Below are 23,384 nucleotides of genomic sequence, written 5' to 3' on the forward strand. Positions count from 1 at the left end.
ACATCCTATTTCATCAGCCTATACCTTTTATACTTTTAATCAAAGTGTTAGTGAAGATAAAGGGAAAATGGCAAAAAATGGTTCTTAATTTCTTAATTCTCATTTACTGTTGAATATTTTGAAGTATTTTATAGTGATATAGGAAGATAAACAGAACTGCGCTTTGTTTTTCAGCTTTTGAAAATTTTGATCACAAAAGAAGCTTATCTTCTAGAAGACAGACTATTAATGACATAGATTCCATTAGCCTAACAACTGATGATCTATTAAAACTTCCAGCAGATGGGTCATTTTCTTTTACTTGTGGTGGACCAGGTCACCGAATTAGCAAGAAAACCAAGAAATGCACTGGAAAACTGAGTTCATCGGACACTGAAAAGAATAAATATTTTCAAGAACCCTCTACTGCCATGAACAAGGATAACTTAGTTACTCCTTTTGTATACACAAATATAAATGGAAAGCAGTGTCGGAGGCTAAAAAACCTAAAACTTGTGAATAAGACTAATAAATGTATTTCTGAACCATCTTTTTCCAAGAAATCATCTTTCAAGGACAGTTCAGAACACAGCCTTGAAAAAAATTACCCAAGGTGGCTCACTGGCCAGAAATCTGACCTTAATGTTTCTGGAATAACTAGTATACCTGATTTCAAATACCCAGTCTGGCTCCATAATCAAGACTTGCTACCTGACACAAATAGTCAAAAGATTTATAAAATATTTAAAGAAGATCAGTGTTCCCCAAGACATAGTTATCAGGCACAAAGAACTTCTCGACTTATGAATAAATTAGATTGTTTTGAATATACTTTTGAACCCTCAAACATTTCAGATTTCTCGAGTGTTGATAAAGGATTAGCTAATGAATATAAATGTGATTCAGAACATAGTCAATATCAATGTGAGAATCCACTTCTCCCAGGACAATCCAAAAAGCCATTCAGTGGTAATTGTTTTATGTTTATTTTTAAGAACCAAAGAAAATGTTGTGAATTTGCTCTAATGCCTAGGAGCTTTTATATTACATTCTTGATATAATGATCAAGTGATACATCTCTTTTGAACTCTTAAGGTTTTCATTTATGTAGCATTTTGTAACAAAAAAAATGTCTTTTCTGCCTTTTATTTGTTTGAAATGTCACATTTTGACATGATTTGTTGTTATAAATATGTATATTATTTCAACTATCTGGATTCTTGTTGCTTTGTGAGATTTTGCATTTATTTATTTTTCTTAAAGAATTAATGTAGTCTTTTATAATAGGTGACAAAATTGAATTGCTTATCCTGAAGGCCAAGAGAAATCTAGAGGATTGTACTAAAGAATTACCAAAGTCTATGAAACAGGATGACAGTCCTTGTTCATTAGATAAACTTGAAGCAGAAAGATCATGGGAAAATATTCCTGTTACTTTGTAAGTACATTATAATGGAAAAGTCATACAAGGTCATTAGTTTTCCAAAGGAAAAATATATGGACATCTAATTTATTTTTTTAAATAACTTGGTAATTAGCAGTAATAATAACATAATTTTGTGGAACATAGTGTTCAGTGTTGCTTTGCTTTATATTGCATTGTTCATTTGTTACCACAAGATGGTGTAATGCTTCATAACAAGTACATTATGTAACCTTTGTTTTTGTTACATGTTCCTTTTGTTGCACTATAAAATACTGATATATATTTACTATGAGGAATTAGAACCCAAAGCAACTATTTTGTACAAGGAAGAAAGCTATGAATTTCTTGTTACTTTCTTTTTACTTTTACCTTTTTTTCTCCATGTTCTCTCCATATTTTAGTTATCCATTTCTTTTCATTTACATTTTACTTTTCCTTTCAGTTGTTATTTTCCTTAAATGATATTGCATTTTTTATATTGTCTTTTGTGAAAATTTTTATAGTTTTTAAGATTGTTTTCATTTGTGTATTTAACCTTTCAATGACATTGTTTCTCAGAATAATTTAAAAAGTGTTCACTTAGATAACTATGAATGTGAGCTTGGAGTAAAGATTAGATAGGAAAGCTTTTTCTTAGTGATAGTATGTCTAGACTTTTCAGAATTACATTCTTGGTAACCCTGTATCCTGCCTTAGGTTCTAATATTTGTTATATTCACTTGTCTAAGCTTTTATTATGTCATAGATGGAGTTTATTAATTTCTAGATTCTTTTTTTGATTACTTCTCAGTTGAATATCTTTTCTTTTCTTTTTTCTTATTTAATGTGGACACTAACTATGATACTGGTTTGGAGTCCCTGCTCTGTCATTTCCCCACTGAGATCTTGTACAGGTTATGTCTACTTTGTACAACTCTACTTTGCACAAGGTCTTATACAATTTCCTCTACTTTGGGGTTTTTGTGAGGATTCAATTGATTAGAAAATAAATATAAGGTACTTAAACCTATAGTTGAAGGCTTATTTGTTTAGTTGAAGACTAACATCTTTTATTTAAAAAAAATTTTTTTTTCTTGAAGCTTTCATGGAGAAGCAAGGAGATAGGGAGGGTTAGATTTTGGTATCAGTTGAGGGAGAAAATGAATTGCCAAGCAACATGAATCATATCTACGTGGTTATTTCTTGGTGGCCATTTGTATTTAAATAATAACCATTTAATTATATACTATCTAGTTTTTATAAACTGAAAATTTAATTGCTATGTTGTATCTTAAATCCTACGTAGCAAATCTCCAGTTCCTGTGAACTCTGATGATAGTCCTCAAGAAGCTTCAGGGGCAAAGTGTGCTAAAGGGTTCCTTGAAGACTTTTTAAGTAATGACAATCAGGTGGGTGAAGTTAAATCCTTTTAACTATGAAAAGAATACTAATATATATAGATATTAATTTCTAATTTATTTAGATATAAAACAAAAAAAAATGACCCATATTCCCTCTTCCCTAACACACATCCATTAAACTGTCACTCTAGAATTATTGATAATTTTATATATTTTTTTGTTAATTTTCACTCAAAGATATTTTTTCCATTGTGTTTTTTTTTTTTTTTTTTTGAGAGAGTAGAGGGGAAGGAGGAGACTCTAGAGAGAGAGAAACAGAACATCGATGTGAGAGAGACACATTGATTGGTTGCTTCCTGCATGCGCCCTAACCAGGGCCAGGGATCAGACCTGTAACCCAGGTACATGCCCTCGACTGGGAATTGAACCTTTGGTGCATGGGCTGATGCTCTAACCACTGAAAACACTGGCCAGGGCAATAGTTTTATTTTAGTATTCTAAAGTAGAGGGATGTGGGATTGAACTCTTACAGAGAGCCTAAATTGTGATTATAATTTTTTTCTGGAAAACATATAAAAAAGATCATTATAGAGTAAATTATATTTTCCCATAGGGCAGCTGGTTATTGAGTTGTATTTCTTTTTTTTTTTTTATCCTCACCCGAGGACATTTTTCCATTTTTTGTACAGATAGAGTGGGAGGGAGAGAGAGGAAAGGAGAGAGAGAGAGAAACATTGACGTGAAGGGACACATCGAGTGGCTGCCACCCGCACGACCAACCAGGGCCGGGGACAAACTGCAACCGAGGTACGTGCCCTTAGCGGGAACCGAACCCGGGTCTCTCCGGACCGCAGGCCGACGCTCTAACCGCTGAGCCAAACTGGCCAGGGCTTGAGTTGTATTTCTAAGATACAGTTATAAATCTCTATAATTTAAAAAATAGGAACATTATTCAATTTTACTAAATCAGCATATGTGCATCTTGCAAGTTACCCCAAAATAAAGTATAAATGTATATTTATACACATAAGAAATGATATACAATTTGACTTAAAAATATAAGTCATGGTGTTAAATATTGAAATAATACTTTTGGGGTCTTAACATCTGGAAGATTTGAGAGACTGAACACTCAAAATAAAAATTAGCTAAAAAATTTAATAAAATATGTTTTTTTCCTCCACTGAAATTTACTATAGAAAGTACAGGCTGTCAGAATATGTCTGACCTTAGAACTCTATATAAGATACTGAATCAGATTCTGGGTGAGTAAAGCTTAATTATCAAATATTTATTTGACAAATATTTGAGTGCCAAACACTTTTTTAAGAACTATATTCCTAGTATTGAATAAGAGTGGAAATCCTTGCCTCTTAGAATTTTTATTCTAGTTGGAGAGCAAACTAAACAAAAATGTAATAAGTAATATATAAGGGAGTACTATAAGTGTTACGAAGCAAAATTAATTGGGAAAGAGAAATGAGGGTACAATTTTAAATAGAGTAGTCAGAAATGGCCTCACTAATGAGGTGATATTTGAGTGAAAACCCAAAATGAGTAAATAGTAAGCCAAATACCCATGGAGAAATGACTTTTTACAGAAATGTGTTTAGCATGTTCAAGGGATATCAGAGTCTAGTCAGTGTAGCGTATCAGCAGGAACAAGGGAAAGAGTGCTAAGAGGTAAGTAAGATGGAGAGGTAATGAGGAACCAGATCATGTAGGGACTTTTCAGCTATGGAATGAAGATTTTACATTTTACTTGAGTGGTAAGTCACTGGAAGGTTTTGAGTGGAGGAATGAAATTTTCAGCTCTACATTTTAAAATATAAAAGCTGTGTGATCATAGACTAAAGAGAAGCTGGAGAAGGAGCAGAAACGTTTGGAGGTTTTTTGCAGTCTTTCAGGATAGGGATTGTAGAGGCTTGAATAGGCTGGATGCATGGGAGGTGATTGGAAGTGGTTAAACTTGGGATGTATTTTGAAGGTAGAGCTGGTAGGATGGAGATAGAGAGGATTTAAAGAATGAATTCAAGATGTTTGAGTCAAGCAACCAAAGGATTGGATGTTGCCATTTACTTAGATAAGGAGCACTGGTAGAGGAACACATTTACAGAAGTATTTTTGAATTTGAGATGGATGAGTGTTAAGTATTAACCAACTGGTCCTTCTCCTCCTGACTGTGCACATACAACCTCACTACCAGGATGTTTTTGTTTGTCTTTAATCATTTTATATGTGCAAAAAGTTGCAAAAATAATCCAGATATTTCCTGTCATCCTTCTCCCAGCTTCCCTAATGTTAACATCTCACCATAGTATAATAATCACAAACAGGGAATTAAAATAGGTACAGTATTGTTCCCTCAACCACAGTCCTTATTCTCATTTCACCAGCTTTTCTACCAATGTCATTTTTTAGGATCCAATCCAGGATTCAGTGTTGCATTTAGTTGTCATGTCTCCTTAATACACTTCAGGCTGTTACAATTCCTCAGTTTTTCATTGTCTGTTATGACCTTGACACTTGAAGAGTATGGGGCAGTTGGATATTATTTTAGATAATTCCTCCATTTGGGTTAGTCTGAAGTTTCCTCATGAGTAGAATGGGGTTATGCATTTTTGGCAAGAATGCAGCAGATATGCTGTGTGCCCTTCTCAGTGCATCATATCAGAGGGTTCATGATATATTGATACCTTTGATATATAGATATGTGTGTTTGCACTTGCACAATATGCCATAGTCCAGGTGGCTTAAATAGCAGACATTTATTTCTCACAGTTCTGGAGGCTGAGAAGTTTAAGATCAAGGTGTCTGGTGATGTCCTGCTTCTTAATTTGCAGGTGGCCATCTTCTCTATGTATTCACATGGCAGAGAGGAGAGGAAGGAAGCAAGCTCTCTGTGTGTCTCTCTTTTTTTTAAAACCTCACTGGAGGACATTTTTGCATTTATCTTCAGATAGAGCGGGAGGGAAAGAGAGAGGAAGAGAGAGAGAGAAACATCGATGTGAGAGAGACACATCGAATGGTCGCCACCCACATGACCCCAACTGGGGCCGGGGACAAACTGCAACAGAGGTACGTGCCCTTAGTGGGAACCGAACCCGGGACTCTCTGGTCCACGGGCTGATGCTCTAACCGCTGAGCCAAACCGGCCAGGGCTCTCTGTGTCTTTTATAAGGACACAAATTCCATTCATGTGGGCTCCACACGTGTCCCTCCTCCAAATACTATCACATTGGGATTAGGCTTCAAAATACCAATTCTAGAGGGACACACACATTCAGTTCATAGCAGTATGGTAATACAATAATAACAACATTACAATTATGGAAATATGTTAAAATTTGTGCTGTTAACCTTGAACAATTGGTGTTACTGGGTTTCTCTTTAGTAAAATTACAATTTCCCGTTGTAATGAATAAATATCTTGGAGATACTTGGAGACCATGAAAGTAGTCACAAACTTTCATCAACTAATTTTAGTATCTATTGGTAGATTTTGACTTTTCTTCTACATTATTAATTGAAATTTTTGTGTAATGGAGAGCTATTCCTTCTCCCTCATTTATTTGTTTATTATATCAACAGGAACTCATTTTAGTCTAGGTTTATAATACAATATTATTATTTATTTTGTTGCTCAAATTGTTCCAGTTTAGGCCATGAGTTCCTTCAGGTTGGTTCCTGTGTCTTTTTGACATGTTCCCATTCTTTTTTGAGTCATGATTCTTTGTATTGGAAAATGGTGTTTAGAAATTAAGATGTAGGCATTAGGTGTGCTTATTGCTGCTGGGTTGTTACTTTTTCTAGAGCCCAGGGAACATGTATGTTTACTACCAACACATTCATATCTATATTTCTATGTATATTTTATATGTACATATGAAATCATGAGCTCATACTTTTATACCTCTGATTCTAGTCCAGTACCACAGCATTTCAGTCTTTCCTGTTTGTTATTAGTAACTTCTCTCTCACTGGTGAGAATCCTGACTCTTACTATCTATAATAGCTTTACTTGTTCAGTCTTAGTATACAAATGGTTTCAGAATTGCTAATCCATATCCCTTTAAGAAACTAGATTATACTATTTGTGTATAGCTTTTAAAAAATCTTTAGCCTTAGACTATGCAGTCAAAATACTTTTTTCCAAAGTCACTGTGATTAATTTTTTTCCAACCCCTTTCAGCATGGTCATGTTAATTGGTTCATTGGTAATACCATTAAGTGCTTCATTTTTATATTTATGTTAGTTTCTTTCCATATTCTATTTGGTCTAAATTTTTTTTTTTTATCCTCACTCGAGGACATTTTTCCATTTTTTGGTCAGATAGAGTGGGAGGGAGAGAGAGGAAGAGAGAGAGAGAAACATTGACATGAAAGGGACACATTGAGTGGCTGCCAACTGCACAACCAACCTGGGCCAGGGACAAACTATGACCGAGGTACGCGCCCTTGGCGGGAACTGAACCCAGGTCTCTCTGGACTGCAGGCCGATGCTCCAACCGCTGAGCCAAACCGGCCAGGGCGGTTTAAATAGTTTTTTGAATATGTGAACATTACTGTAGTTCTAAGAGTCAGAGGTAAACAAAAAGATTCTCAGATATATTCACTGCTAGGTTTTAGTGACAGGTCTCAGAATAAATTCTGTCAGTCATACCCACATTTATTAAACATTCTTTAGTGAATGGCACAAAGTAGTTCATATATTCTGCTTTGTAGTTTTCTTTTGGTACTCTGACCACTGCTTTGTATAAAAAGTTCACTCTAAGCAGGCATAGCAAATTCCAGAGGCAGGCATTTGTAACCCTTGTGGTGGTTCTCAGGCAACCAGAAATTATTCTAAACGAGTGGCTGGAAGCAGATCATTTAGATAGTGCCTCAGGTGCTGTCTCCAGGGGTGCAGGAGGGGAGTATAAACCTAATTGGATCCTTATGCCGTTTTTTTTTTTTAATTTAATTTTGGTAAAATCTACATAATATAGAATTTACTGTTTTAACCATTTTGAAGTGTACAGTTCTGTGCAATAAGTACTTTCACATTGTACAACCATTACCATCACCCATCTGAAGAACTTTTATCTTCCTGAAGTGAAACTCTATACCCATTAAACATTAGCTCTCAATTCCCCCTTTCCCACAGCTCTGGCCAGTGCAATTCTACTTTCTGTCTCAGTGACTTTGACTATTCTAGAAACCTTGTATGTGTTAGTCTGCTCAGGCTGCCAAACAAAAGACCGTAGGCTATGTGGCTTCAACAGCAGAATTTTATTCTTTCAGTTCTGGAGGCTGGGAACTCTACGATAAAGTGCTGGCTGATTCTGTTCCTGGGGAACAAGCTCTCTTCCTGGCTTGTAGATGGCTGCCTTCTCACTGTGGCCTTACACGGCCTTTCCTCCAGCTCTCACGTGTCTCTTCTTATAAGGACACTAATCCTGTGGTGTCAAAGCTCCCACTCTTATGACCTCATTTAACCTTAATTACCTCCTTATGGCCCTGTCTCCAAATACAACTGAATTCAAGGTTATGACTTTAACATGAATTCTGGGACACAATTCAATCCATGGCATCATATAAGGAATCTGGCTTATTTCACATGTTGTATCCTATGTCAACATTTTCTTCCTTTCTTAGATTTCTATAATACTCCATTATATGTATGTACTGTGTTTTGTTTATCCCCAGTCGTCTGCTGATGAACACATGGCCTGCTTCCACCTTTTTGCTATGTGAATAATGCTTCTATGACATGGGTATATAAGTATCTGTTTGAGCTTCTACGTTCACTTCTTTGGTTATATAACCAGAAGAGGAATTGCAGGTTGTATGGTAATTCTATGCTTATATTTTTGAGGAACTGCCATACCATTTCCACAGCATCATTTTACCTTCTCACATTATTTGTTTCTTTTTAAAAAAAAATGTTTTCAATTACAGTTTACATACAATATTATTCTGTATTAGTTTCAGATGTACAGCATAGTGTTTTCTTACACCCTGTTCATATAGCTGCGAAGTGTGTCTTTAGAAATCTTTTTAGCCCTTATGCATAACTTGGAATCTCTGCACCAGTGGGAACTCACTTCTGATGTTCTTATGCTAGTCAACAATTTCCTCTAGACTTGAACTTTAAATTGTACATATATTTTACTGTCTATGTTTAAATATATCAAATCACAGACATCTTAGATCTATTTGTCACTTTTTGGGTAGTTTTCAGGACACAGCAACTCATGTGAATAGTGTAAAAATAATAGGTTGGTAAGACTTTTAAAAAGAAGGTAAAAAATATCCCTTACAGATTATTTTAAAAGAATCTTGACCACCTTATGTGGCTAAGTGCTGTTGCCTTCTTTGAATGCAGGAAAGATAACTGAGTTATGCATGTTTTTTAGGTAGCAAGGAATGTGTGGCCCATCAAGAGGTGGAAAACTTGTATTCTGTGTTCAAAACACTTAAAATTGTGAAGGGAATACTGTATTTAAAGTTCTAGTCCTTGCTCAAGCTCCATTTGCGCACCTGAAAAGAACAGATTGGCAGACCTGCTCTCTGCGAACATTTTGGTTCTAAAAATCTATGATTATAAATGTATTAAATGAATGCATTGCAAATATAGACAAATACTATTCATTTTGAAAGAGCAAAGACTAGAAAGGATATACCAAACTTAAAAATGATTGTCACTAAGTAACTTTATTTGAGAACTGGGAAAGGGGAGGTGGTAAGTTATGTACAATTTTTAAAAACATTTTATTGACATGTATTGTTTGGATTTTTGTATTAATTTTGTATTGGGGTAGAATAATACAAAATACAACCTTTTGCCCCTGAATGTTGGTGGTTAATTGTTCATCTGTTTTAACCTTAGAGCTGTACCCTGTCTGGAGGAAAACATCATGGTCCTGTTGAAGCCTTGAAACAAATGTTATTTAATCTTCAAGCCGTACAAGAAAGTTTTAATCAGAATAAAACGACAGAGCCAAAAGGAGAAATTCAGCAAGTAAGCACAAACTTGATTTATGAATTGGAATCTGTGAAGAGAGAAGATTCCTTTCTAGATTCTCTAGTTTGACCTCTAGTTTTATGTTAATAAGCATGCCACATAACACATGTTGTAGAGTTATATTACTCTTTTTTTTCAGAAAGTAACTAATTCAAATTGAGCACTATTAGATTTCTGCAGCTGTATATCCATGAATGGATTGTTATTTAGTTTATGCTTATAAATACCACATTTGTAGGTATGAAAGGATTATAAAAGTTGTTTTTTTAATGGCCTACACAATTATTTGTATAGTCCAACTTGTATTTATAAATTGGGGAGATCTGGAAAACCTTCTCAACATTAGACTTCTCCACATACCTTTATCATGTGAAATTTAATTTTGTTACCATGCGTTTATTGACTTCTGAATACAGTTATGTAAAGTTTTATTTTAAAACCATTGTATTTTTGTGTATTTCCTAGGAATTCGGAAATCTGTTTCTGCTTTGGGCTACTTTCTGGAGAGTTTTTTTTTTTTTCCGCAGTAATATAGTGTGTATGAATATATTTTTATTCATAACTTGAGAGAAAGTTTATATAATCCCAAGTCTGATTGTAAATTCTAATTCTTCCACTTACTAGCAAGAGATTTGTATCTCTTTAGTTTCAGTTTTCTTTTCTGTAAAATGAGGTTGTTGAGAAATTGAGACAGATTATATAAAGTACTTATTACAGTGCTTGGCACCAGATAAAAATTTAATACCTTAATAATAAAATAATTGCCTTATAATAATAAAAACTTTAAATAACTTAAATGATAATATTTAAATTATGTAAAGAAAATAATATCTTAACATACTTAAATGTTTTTATTATCATTGTTTGTTTTGGTACGGTTATTCAGTATAGAGCTTTCTGAAATTGAGTTTCATTGCAAATGATTAGATCAGCTCTTGGGAACTACTACAGCCTGTTCTTTGGAGTTGTATTTCTTCATTTTTCTCTTTCCATTCTAATGATCATAACCTTAACATACAGAGTGTTAATACATTTTCCTTTTTCTCCTCTTTTAAACATTGAGACATAACCCAATTCATTAAAGTAATAATTTCAAGCCAAGGTTTGATTTTTATTGGACATAATTTAGAAGCATACGTTAGAACAATTGAAAGATGAGTCTAACTAGTAGTTGTATTTTTGAATAAAGAGAAAAAATATTTAATGCTTTACTGAAAATTATTTGCTAGAATTATTTCTTTGGAAATGAAGACAGTATTTTTACTCTTCTTTTAAATCACGTATTAAATAACATTAAGTTTATGGTTATATAATATTTTCAGTATTTGTTTCATTTGGTGTTTTTAATAATAGGTTTCAGAAGATGATGATTTCTCTAAATTACAATGGAAGGAAAGTATGGCCCCTATTACGAGGTCACTTCAAAAGTAAGTATCCTCTACTAATTTTTGAATATTTTATGGATACAAATCCAATTTAGCCATCTCTTGGATTGAAATCAGAAGGTTACAGGATGGAATTAAGTAGTTCTAAGAATATGGTAGGTACAGTGAAGCATTTTGGAACATATTGTTTAATCCTGAAGTTTTCTCTTAAACCTGTGCTATTTTCTATTTAAAATGTTGTTAGGACCTAATGCTATAACTTTAGACACATGAAATATAATGAGTATGAATGACCTACATTGATGCTTTTTCATTGTTGAGCAACAATTTGAGTATTGGTATGGATATCCTGGAAGAACAACGTGTCCGTGACATATATTTTCATACAGTTCCTCTAGAATAAATATAATAATCATAAATGATTCATTATTTGACCTATATCCACAGAAAACTAAAAGTAGAAATAATGTCCTGGATATAGAGATAGGCCTGAATACCCTAAGGGTGATAATCTACTTATTTTCTTAGTTAAAAGGTGGGGAAGAATACATGTCTTTCCTAATAGGTAGAAGGGAAAGAAAGGTATTTATGGGTTTGGTTGTATGAATATAAAGTGTTCTCAGAAGATATAAATGTAAAGTGTTCTACTGAGCTTAGGAAAAGCTAAGATTAAAATCTTTACTTTCATAACACCATTTCACTTGGCTGTACTCAGTGTTGTATATAACCCTTAAATTGATGTTTTCCCCATTAGCCTGTTTTTTTCACTTTTTTAGAAAAAATTAATCAAGAATAATTTCCTTCTACAATTTTATTCTTCATTTCTCCCTACACATACTTTTGAAACAGCAATCATTTTTTTTTTATAGCCTCTTTTTTAGTAGATTGTTTTATTCGCAGCAGGGCAGATAGAGGTTAAATGAAAGGAATTGCCAGCTGACTGTGTGGCAGAGGTAGGGAGACTGATTTGATCTCTACTTAGCTCTTCTATTCCTCCCCATCATGCTGCACCCTCCCCTCTACTTCCCTCCTTCCTTTCTCCCAGACATTGTTTTTTAAACATAAAATATACTACATAGCATTAGAAAGGAAACCAGTTATACTGAATTATGGTTATGAAAATAAATTTCTAACTAGTAATATGTGATTATTAATACATTTAAAATAAGACTACATTTAAAATATAGATAAGTTAAATTCATTTTGTATAAACAATAAATACAAAGGTCTTTTGCATCACTTGAATAAAAGCTTTAAGTCATGGCATGGTCTTTTACTTGCCTTTCACATGTTGATCAGCAAACAATTAGAGAAAGAGAGTAATGGTAAGCATTGATTTCAGGGTCACCAATGAGACCTCACTATTCAGTGGATGAACAACTAGGCTTAAATTTGTCTAGTAGTTGACCAGTTAAGTTATATGAACTTTTGGACTGTAGACAGAAAAACTTAGATAACTATGTTCTAGCAGTGTATTTGATACCTATTGTAATTTTGTAACTATCATACAACTATTTTGAAGTAGTGATGAGTTTAAAAGATTTTGAGATTCCTCCAGTGACTTTAAGGTGATATGAAAATATCTCTGATTTCTGTGGCATATGATTTTGATCTGTTGCTTACATGCATATGGAAAGAAATTCTAATTTACAGATAGTATTTAGTGAAAATAAGGATGAGGATTTTTTTTCCCCTGACACAGTTTCATAGACCCTTTAAATCCAAGGGATCTGTGGCCATTGTGGTTGTAAACAGTAAGGTAAGACTCTAGTCACTTGCCTTTTTATTTCTCTTGAATCACAGGTAGTTAAATAACAAGCCTGAAAAGAAAAAGGAAGCTAATTCCCAAGTATATTTACAGATTATCCTTTTTCTCATAACTGTATGTCTCTAGGAAGAAAATAATTCTTTAGGTAGAGAGGTATTTCTGTGGGATGTAGAAATGAAAGGGTCTAGTTAATTTTACCTCTGATTGCTTAGTAACTTGGGTGAGTTACTGTCCTTTACTTAAAGAAGATGAGAATCTCAAAAATTAACTGAAGTTGCCAAAAGGGTAGCAGAATCCAGATTCTTCTATTATTAATTATATTGGAGTAAGTGTCCAAGAAAGACAAATGAGAAATAGACATAATGCAGTATTTAGCACTATTAGCTTCCTCCATGTCTTTATCCTGGGTAAAGATTTATTTAATGGCCCTGGCCAGTTTGGCTCAGCGGTTAGAGCGTCGGCCTGCGGTCCGGAGAGACCCGGGTTCCGTTCCCGCTAAGGGCACGTACTTCGGTTGCAGTTTGTCCCCGGCCCTGGTTGGTCGTGCGGGTGGCAGCCACTCGATGTGTCCCTTCACGTCGATGTTTCTCTCTCTCTCTCCCTTCCTCTCTCTCCCTCCCACTCTATCTGTACAAAAAATGGAAAAATATCCTCGGGTGAGGATAGATAAAAAAAAAAAAAAAAAAAAAAGATTTAATGTACATTTATTGAATCTGTGTTAAAGACTGTCAAATAGGTTGTTGTAGTTACCACCTTTAGCTCACATTAGCAATTAACCGTTAGAGATTACTGCACACATTGTTATATTTGTTTTTCTTGATCTCTTATTTATCAGAGATCTGAAATATGGTTGATTAATATGGTTGACATTTTCTCAGTGGCCTTCAGATCTGAAGGAGAGGAGAGGAAAAGTGAACAGTATTTCTAGGGAAGATTGGAAAGTTAAGGGCCTTTCTTTTCCTGGTTTGTTTGAGAGGTGACTGAGTTTTCTCCACTGATACCTGACCTATAATCTTAGCTTTATTAGTGAAAACCAGGTTGTTGGTATAATACTACACTATTCAACATAATTGTCATTTGTTTCCTCCATGCTCAATAAAAATGAGTTTTCCTCAGAACTGTAACTGATCCTTTAGTGTTATTTAAAAATTTTTTTAGCTATCTTGAATGTACATGTTAAAAATAAATACAGTCTTGGCCAGTTTGGCTCAGCGGTTGAGCGTCGGCCTGTGGACCAGAGAGTCCTAGGTTCAGTTCCCGCCAGGGGCACGTACCACAAAAAACAAAACAAAACAAAACAAAAACTACATACATTATTTCTGAAATGATATACACAGTATACCAAGAGAAGAGGTATTTTTTATAGACTTGTAAAATATGTTTTATTAGGTGTGATAACAAAGGATATCTATTATTGTTTTTTTTGTTAAGCTTACTTGGCAGACTTTCAAAAAATAAAAACTTTGAATGTCAAAAATATAATTTTTAAAAGTAAGTGTTTTCATAGAATTTTAGATAAATTATTATAACCCTCAATTATTCAAATATCAAGGTTTTACAAGGAAAAAATTCTCAGTTTGATACTTGTAATCCTATAAATTCATTCCTCATACTAACTACAAAGTTAATAAACAATGTAATCACAATTTCTTGCTGTCTGCGTTGCCTATTCAGTCCTTAATATTGGTTTATAATGTGTTTTATACTTTTTAATGAAGGGCTTTGCACCATTTATCTCGCCTGAGAGACCTGGTTGATGATACCAGTGGGAAACAGTCACCGAAAATATGAAGAGGAAAATAAAAGTCTAACCAATAAATAGTCACCACAAAACAAAAATGTATTTTTTTCCTATTGCTTAAACTGGCAAAGTAATTATAAGCCATACACTACTCTGATTGGTTCAATTATTATATATTTAAAAAACAAAAACTTGAAAATGTCTGTAGGTTTTGTGACCTGTCCTCATTTTGTGCCAAAGTACCAGAATGTCACGTGGAAGGACCTACACTATGTCCTGTAGTCTGACTCTTTGGTCTTCAGGCCAGCAAATGTCCAATATTCAAAGATGGATGATTTCCGTTCTTGAAGCTCCCATGGACTTAACCTTCTTCAGCACCCTCATCATTTTATCATCTGGTTCTGGATTATTAAGTAACTCTTCTAGTCTCTATTTAAAACCTCTTAAATGGAATAGACTTTTTGATACAATTAGCATCCACTTTTAAAGAGCTTAAAGGAATATAAAAATCGATGTGTATCTTACTGTACGGTAATATGTTACTTTTAAGTTTTGTAAATCAAATATTTAAGATATGTTGTATTTGCAAATAACATTAATAATAAGGTGGTTCAGTGCTAAAGGAATATTGTTTTATGTTGTGAAATCCAAGAGAACTTTATTTAATTAATGCTTTGATTTGATTCTCTGTAAGATAGTCTTTTAAAAAAAGATTTTAGAGAGAGGAAGGGAGAGAGAGAGATATACATTGATTTGTTATTCCACTTCTTTATACATTCGTTGGTTGAGTCTTATATGTACCCTGACTGGGATCGAAGCCATAACCTTGGTGTATTGGGACGATGCTCTAACCAACTAAGTTATCCAGCCAGGGCTTAAGATAATCCCAATAATGCTGGACAGTTTACAAAACATTTTTTGGGGGTGATATTTGAAAATTTAATATTTTGATATTAGATTATTTCCCGGATTTCAGTTTTGGGGTTAGCTCAAATTAGTAGAAACTATGAGATAAGTGACCAATTGCATTAGGAAAATTTATAGCTAAACTTAAAGAAATTGGATATGGGAAATCAGAAAGCAGTACTCTATTTTAAAGCTATTTTGTAAGAACTGAACTTTCTCTGAAGCAATCTGTGGTCTTTAAAGTTTGTCTCTACTTAGAAGTGAGTCATATTTAAGTTATTGTGACTAATGAAGTATATTAAAAAGCCTGATGAAATTAAATAATATCTATGCATACAAACACTACAAATTACCACTTGACCCAAATGGCAGCATATTTGCTAAGTAGCTTTATTATTAAATAGGGATTTTTAAGTACATAAGGTCAGAGAATTTGCTTTTTATTTTCTCCAGATTTAAAGCTCTATATAAAACTTTTGTTATACAATTTGTCAAAAATGTAGAGAAAACCCTGTCCTTTTTTTCTTGGCAAGTGAGTCCGAGTTATCATACTGTTCTCTTTGCCCTGTTTGAGAGTCTCTTGCCTCAGTAAGTTTGTTTTGTTTACTCTGTGGAGGTGTCTGTTAGTGACATTCTATTTTCTGATTATCTTATAGTCTGCTTCTCAGCTAATATTTTGCAGCCAATCAAACAAGGCATTACTTTGATGGTTTAAAATGGGGCTTAGCTGTTGCAGACTTTAAGTGAGTGAACATCAGGTAGATCTGGGTTGATCATGCTCCAGGCTTAGTGAAATCCACGAAGGTAGAGAAGATAAAGATATCATGTGATAAACTCTGAACTACATAATATATGTTTGAACTACAGAATATATACTTACAAAGCATCTCCAACGGGATTATGTGTAATGACTCTGAATAGCACTGGTTTGCTTAGTGCACCCGTTTGCAAGAACACATCTCCAATTCTAAATAAAGTAAGCCTGCTCTAAAATTTTATGTTATAATTAATATTTTAAGAAGCTTGATTACATTTACCAAAGGAGCATTTTCTTTTGTTAAATATGAAAGTTTAGTCTTTTACTTAAAAAGGGAATAAACTTACCAAAATGATTAATTCCAACCTTTAAAAAAGTATGTAGGAGAGTCGACTAAGAAAAAATCTAAATGAGTCCTGGCCAGCTTGGCTCTGTGGTTAGAGCACCATCTGGCACACCAAAGGGTAGTAGTCAATTCCCTGGCCCGGTCAAAGGCATGTACCTGGGTTGCAGGTTCATTCCCTAACCCCGGTTGGGGTGCGTGTGGAGGCAGCCGATCAATGTTACTTTCTCTCTCTTCTTCCCTGCTCCTTCCTTCCACTCTCTGTAAAAATTCAGTGGAAAAATATCCTCAAGCGAGGATGAACAAAAACAAACTAAATGATAAATGTTCAAGAAATTAAAGACTTTATTAATGTTAGATATTTCAGTATTGAAAAAAATCTTTTTTACATCCTCACCCGAGGATATATTCATTGACTTTTTTTTTAGAGAGAGATTGGCACGAAGAGAGAGAGAAACATTGCTCAGTTGCCTCCCATACGTGCCCCAACCAGTGATTGGACCTGCAGTCTAGGTATGTGCCCTGACCAGGAATCAACCTGCAACCTTTTGTTGTCTGAGATGATGCTCCAGTCAACTGAGCCACCCAGCCAGGGCTCAGTAATTTTTATTTTGAGATTTCCTGGGAAAAACGGGAGACTACAGTATTAAGACTGCTGAGTTGGGAATTTAAAGCAATAATGAGAACAGATAGATTTTTTTAAATTGCATTGTGAATATAAAATGTTATCAGTCTTTTTCTCGTAGGTATATTGAAACATGTTAAGTAGAAAACAAAATTTTTAATTGAGTATGAAAAAAATTAACCTAATTCCAAAAGTTATTTGAGATCAAGGGATGAAAGTGTGATGCACATATGATAACAAAAACTGTATTTTGTATCAATAAGAACTCTACTTTTAATTTTTTTCTGTGATAATTCATTTTAGCTTCATGGGAGATTTCTGACCAAATTGAGGAGCTCTGTCTTGGGTTTGTTTGAGTTATATGTCTTCTCTTTTTATGTTATTTCTTGTTGAAATTTCTATTGGTGGATATTTTTGGTATTTTGTATTTAATGTTTATGATACTGTCTTATTAAATTACATACAGTTATACCAGAATGTTGCCTGAAGATGAAACAAGACAAGATTCCTTTCCCCCCACCCCTATTTTGAATACATGCAATTACTCATAGATTTGGATTGTTGTTTCATTTTTTCTGGTGCACTTTTCACTGTGTCTCAAAACCTATTTGGTAGAATGCTATCATGAAGTGAGCTTGCCAAAGGGCACATGGTATGAAAGGAGATAAAAGAAGTAGTAGGCCAATAAAATTGGTAATTTATGAACAACTGAAGTTTCTTCAAATGTGGAAGACTGTGGGTCATTCTGTTTATTCCCTCTATCAGTTGGAAGTTTCATACATGGGGAGATGTTGGTTTGGGTTGTAGTCCCTATCATGATGGTGGGGACAAACCTAGGCCTAACCCTGAACATATTATAGAGCAATAATGGTTAGATATTTTTCTTGTGGTATTTGAAGCTATTCCTTTCCTACTTCTCTGCTTCCTTCCTTTCCTTCTTTATAGTCAGTCATCTGTGGTTAAGAGCATTTTCTTTTTTTGAACTAAAAAATCTTAGCTTTTTACCACCCTAGTTTATTTACATTATTCTTACCCTAGATGGGACTTGTCTGTGTAACAACCTTTATCACAGTGTAACAAACTTATATTTATCTATCCTTCACCACGTTAAGTGAGACTAGTCCATTCACCTCCTAATGCCTATTTCAACCTTAACCCTTCCTCCCCTCACTTTCAGCCCTTACACTGCGGACGGACGGACTGGTCTCTGCAAGACACTGCTTGTACACCAGCCACCACCGTAACCTTATGCTTATTTCAGCACGTGAGCTGCGACTCCAGCGCTTTACTCATGTGCTCCCCAACTTTCCCTGGAAATGTTCTCCCCTTGGTGCATGTTATTCCCGTACTTGAAATACTCAGTTTTCTTTCCTTTAGATGATCTAAAGCTTACTCTGCTATTTCTCTAAAGCTCTGTCCAAGTCTTGTATTTCCTGGTCCAAACATTCTAACCTTCCAAACTCTGGTAGTTTGGCCTTCTTTTTTCTTCCCCTATAACTCATTAAGCTATTATATTACTTATTTTATTTTGGAAGAGTTATTTCTTTGGATGTTACTGTGGCTGTTTATCAAATAAGATAAACCTTTTATTTGTGTAAGTATTTTGTATGATTTAGCTGTAAGCTTTCTAACCCCCTGATCCCTGAAAACAGATTTTTGAATTTGCATATATTTTGCATTTCATCAGATACACACTATTTTACTTACCTAGAACTAAGTCTAAGAAAACTTTCAGTGACTGGTTTCATTGTGTTGCTTTCTTGAGGCTGGCTCAATGGGAAACCATCAGTAGGGCCCAATCCCAAGCCGAAATTATTAAAAAATAATTTTAAGCAAGGGAAATTTAATATAAAAATGTTTTAAGCTGTGACAAAGGAGATAATAGAGAACTCAATATGGTACCCCAGAGCTGAGGGGGAGAGTACCTGAGGAAGGACAAACTTGGAAGAGGGGTCCTGAGATTTGGGTTTGGACCTTGTTGAAGAAGGGGTAACTGCAGCCCCTTGGACGGCAAAGTTGCTGCTCTGCCCAGACTAGTTGGTCTTCATACACTAGAAAAGAGGGAGCCACCTCCAAGGTTCAGGGAAGCTGTAGCTGGTGACTGGGTCTGGGGGCATGCAGAGGGCGTGAGCGGACCCGGTGCTGGTGGGACACCTGGACCATGAGGTGTTGGTCTTGGAAGGGCCGAAGGAAGGTAGCCGCCAGCCTGCGCCACGTCTGGGGGGTCGCCAAGGAGAATCATACATTCAGGGATTCTGACTTGTTTCCATGCGGGATGGCTTCATACCCACCTTGTTGACTGATGGTGCAGCCACCAGAAAGCAAGAGAGCCCATTCAGGGTGAATTTGGAGCTGAGACTATGAATTGACAACTGGCACAGAAACTGATCAGGTTCTAGAAAGGTTTTTGTGGGAGAGAAGATCATAAGGGAAATACAAAATGCCTCACCTGCCTACCTCCGCCCTCCCAGTTTCACAACATATTACATAGCCTGTCTGAACCAAGAAGTGGGCATAAAGGTTAGACAGCAAAATGTCATTTAGAAAACGGGCACAGTGAGAAACCTGAGCCACTTCACAATCTAAGGCATTTGCTAACTTTTTTTTTCCTCACCCGAGGACATTTTTGCATTTTTTGTTCAGACAGAGCAGGAGGGAGAGAGAGGAAGAGAGAGAGAGAAACATCGATGTGAAGGGACACATCGAGTGGCTGCCACCCGCATGACCAACCAGGGCCGGGGACAAACTGCAACCGAGGTACGCGCCCTTAGCGGGAACCGAACCCGGGCCTCTCCGGACCGCAGGCCGATGCTCTAACCACTGAGCCAAACCGGCCAGGGCGGCGTTTGCTAACTTTGTAAAAAAGTTCTGAACTAGGAATCTGGGACTGTTACAAGTGTTCTGGAATTATATGACTGATAGTCAGAATACCAGAAATAGAGTGCAGTTCCTTCCATTACTTTTCATCACAGTGACCATTTGCTTTTAGAGGAATGCTCCCTGCAATTGGAAGGCTTTGCTCACATGTTTAATTCTTGCTTCCAGTGAGCCACGGGTTGCTTCTCTGAGGCTTCGCCCATCACTCTTCGTTTAGCCTTTCAGGATGGTCTCTCACGCACACTTCAGTCTTTCTAATATTACAGCCAACACAAGTGACGTGCCTATCCACTATTTGGACAAAGTTTTATATTTCTTCTTAGTTTCACTTTTTTTGGTTCTCTCTAGTTTTCAGTGTTTTGTTGTTTAAATGTCTATATTTTACAGATAATCAAGAGCCCTACTTAACAGCAAAACTAGAGTATATGTTTTTATTTTTTAAAAATTGAGATATAATTAACATTTCAGGTGTATGCATCATGATTTGATACTTGTATTTATTGTGAAATGATCATCAAATTAAATCTAGTTAACATCCATCCACTCTGCTTTTTTTCACATTGCTACCTGTAATTAATTTTTTTAAGCTTTGTTGAAGTGTAATGGACAAAGTTATAAGATATTTAAAATTATACATCGTGATGATTTGATAGACATGCACATTGTGAAAATATTCCCATTAATAGTACACCCATCACCTCATTTATCTTTTTTTATGTTTTTCATTTTTTTAAATGTGGCACTAGATCTCCAAAATTCATAGAGTAGACTGGGACTCTACACTTGGTTATTTATTACTCTATTCAGCTAGCATTTCCTGGCACTGTGCTAGATGAGTGTGGAGGTGGATGGAGAGGGGGGTGTAGGGTTGGGGAGAGGTGACGACGAGGAAGACATGACTGTCATGAACTCAGTGGTGGAAATACACGAATGGATACAGTTACACTGCAACCAGGTAAGTGGTTTCAGAGAAATGAAGATGGAGCAACTGCTAAAAGACACTGAAGACGGAGCAGCTAATTGGCCTGGGAAAAATCAGGAATGATTTCACTCAGTAGGGAATACTTGAGTTGATCTAGAAAAATGACATTTGCCATCAACGAAATTGGATATTTATTTCAGGCAGAAGGTACTATGTGCAAAGGCGGGGGTGGTAAGAAGGCTGATACCGAACTTGCTGGCTTGCCAGGGCATGCTGTGTGTTTAGAAGAAATCTGCTGTTTGGTATCTGGCAGATTTTATGATTCCACCACTTGGTAGCTCTTCATTGTGAACCAGCTACTTTACCTTGCGTCTTTTTTCCCTCCCATTTGGAATAGCTGCTTTGTAGTTTTGTTACAAGGATAAAATATGTTAAGCGTGGCACATGTGACCTTAGTAAATACTAGCTACTAATATGGTGATACATCTAGTTGGGGAAGGCACTAAGAATAAGGACTAATTCTGCCCTTGTGTCTCCCCAGTCAAATCTCCACACTATACCAAGAATTATCCTTTAAAAACATCCCATGATGTTGCATCTCTTCAAATCTCCAGGGCTTCCTAGCTCAGAGTAAATGTGAATTTCCGACCATAGCCTACCTATGTGGTGTGCCACCACCTCCCTCCCTACCCCCACGAGACCAGAACATTTCCTCGCGATCCATTTGCTCTCTGATTTAGCCGCCTTCATCTTGCTGGGCTCGACAACTACCGCATGCTCTGCCTCCAGGCCTTTGCAGTTTCCTGGTCTGGGCAGTCTGTCCTCAAACACCCGACGGTTCACTCCTTCCCCTCACCGGGGAAGTCTGCCCTGACCCCCGCCACCCCTACGCCATTATTCTTTGCCCTTCACTCCAACTTTATTTTTCTTAATGTCGAGGGCAGGGATTTCGTTTTATTCACTGTCTTCTACCCCCAAAACCTGAGTAGTGCCTGGCAGTAATGTAAAGTGCTACATAAATATTGGTTCTCTGAGTGAGGCTGAGAGAGTGGCTTGGAGGCCATTCAATATGCTCAGCTAAGAATTTGGGATTTTGTCCTGCAGGCAAAAGAGGACTATTTTTTTTTGATGCAGCATAAATGAATGTTAATTTTTTTTGTTTGGTCACGTCCCTACATTGATTTGTGGCTGCAGTCAAGTTGAACTTTTTTCTTTTTTTTTAATCCTCATCCGAGGACATTTTTCCATTTTTTGTACAGACAGAGTGGGAGGGAGAGAGAGAGAAAGGGAAACATCGATGTGAAAGGGACACATCGAGTGGCTGCCACCCGCACGACCAACCAGGGCTGGGGACAAACTGCAACCGAGGTACATGCCCTTAGCGGGAACCAAACCTGGGTCTCTCCGGACCGAAGGCCGACGCTCTAACTGCTGAGCCAAACCGGCCAGGGCTGAACTTTTTTCTGAATACTATAATCATTTCCCCCTTTCCCGTAGTGTGTCCTTATAAACTGACACCATGGCATAAACGCGTTATTCGGTCATTTCTTTGAGGAGCAAAGAAAGCTAGAAGGCAGGCCTTGTTTTGTTTTTGTTTAGAGGTTTAGAGCTGTTTTTGTTGGGGTTGCTATTATGTTTTAGTATAAAGTAAGTTCCCAGAATATAGGTTTTATGTTTTATAATGTTTAGAGGGCTATTGATTTGTCTTAGGTTGCGATGGTAGATGCTGTTTGATTTACTGAAGGATCAACTTGGGCTTTTGGAGAAGAATCCATGAAGACAACAAGCGAGCACAAAGAAGGGTGTTGGAGGGGTCATTCGGAACCTCCAATGAGAGAGTGGAATATTGTACACAGTGGCTCAGCCAGGGCCTCTGACAAACCAGTAATGCAGCACCCCTTCGAATCATTTAATTTTTTTAGACCTAGGGACAAGATGAAAAAATTTATTCAGAAAGTTCTATTTCATTTTTGCAAGTTAAAGCAGAGTAAATATTCTGAAAATGAGCAAAGTGTAGACAATGTTTTCCAAATTTCTGGTAGTTCGTGCGTGTGTGGTTTTGAGTCAGATTTTCTAGGAGGGTTTAAAATTTAAATAACCTTTTACCTCCTCCTTAACTGGGTGCCTTGGGCAAGTTGCAGCTTTAAGTACCTTTCTCACACAGTTGTAAGGATTAAATGAGGTGGTGCTTGTAAAATGCTTGCTTAGCACAGTAAGTGCCCAGTGGTAGCCTTGGTTGGTAAATACGATTGTGTCAACTTGTTTTCTGAATTCCAGCTGATTGTTGCAATTTAGCTGCCTGTGTCTGG

General features: G+C 36.0%; 1 protein-coding gene across 3 annotated transcripts in view; it reads left to right on the plus strand.

The window, feature by feature from the left end:
• The window catches only part of CUNH18orf54 (chromosome unknown C18orf54 homolog), a 42,119-nt gene that overhangs the window by 4,024 nt on the left and 14,711 nt on the right, over positions 1 to 23,384 (plus strand). The window contains exons 3-8 of one of the 3 annotated variants that reach the window (XM_036245752.1): positions 175 to 948; positions 1,267 to 1,417; positions 2,691 to 2,793; positions 9,617 to 9,748; positions 11,105 to 11,178; positions 14,623 to 14,748. In XM_036245752.1, the coding sequence (XP_036101645.1) occupies positions 175 to 948; positions 1,267 to 1,417; positions 2,691 to 2,793; positions 9,617 to 9,748; positions 11,105 to 11,178; positions 14,623 to 14,695 (1,307 nt within the window). In that variant the 3' untranslated portion in view covers positions 14,696 to 14,748. Of the gene's footprint in view, positions 1 to 174; positions 949 to 1,266; positions 1,418 to 2,690; positions 2,794 to 8,433; positions 8,578 to 9,616; positions 9,749 to 11,104; positions 11,179 to 14,622; positions 14,749 to 23,384 lie in introns of those variants that run through there. The other 2 variants (XR_004957134.1, XM_036245753.1) reach the window with 2 other exon arrangements.

This window comes from Molossus molossus, unplaced genomic scaffold (assembly GCF_014108415.1).
Source record: "Molossus molossus isolate mMolMol1 unplaced genomic scaffold, mMolMol1.p scaffold_m16_p_6, whole genome shotgun sequence".
NCBI lineage: Eukaryota > Metazoa > Chordata > Mammalia > Chiroptera > Molossidae > Molossus > Molossus molossus.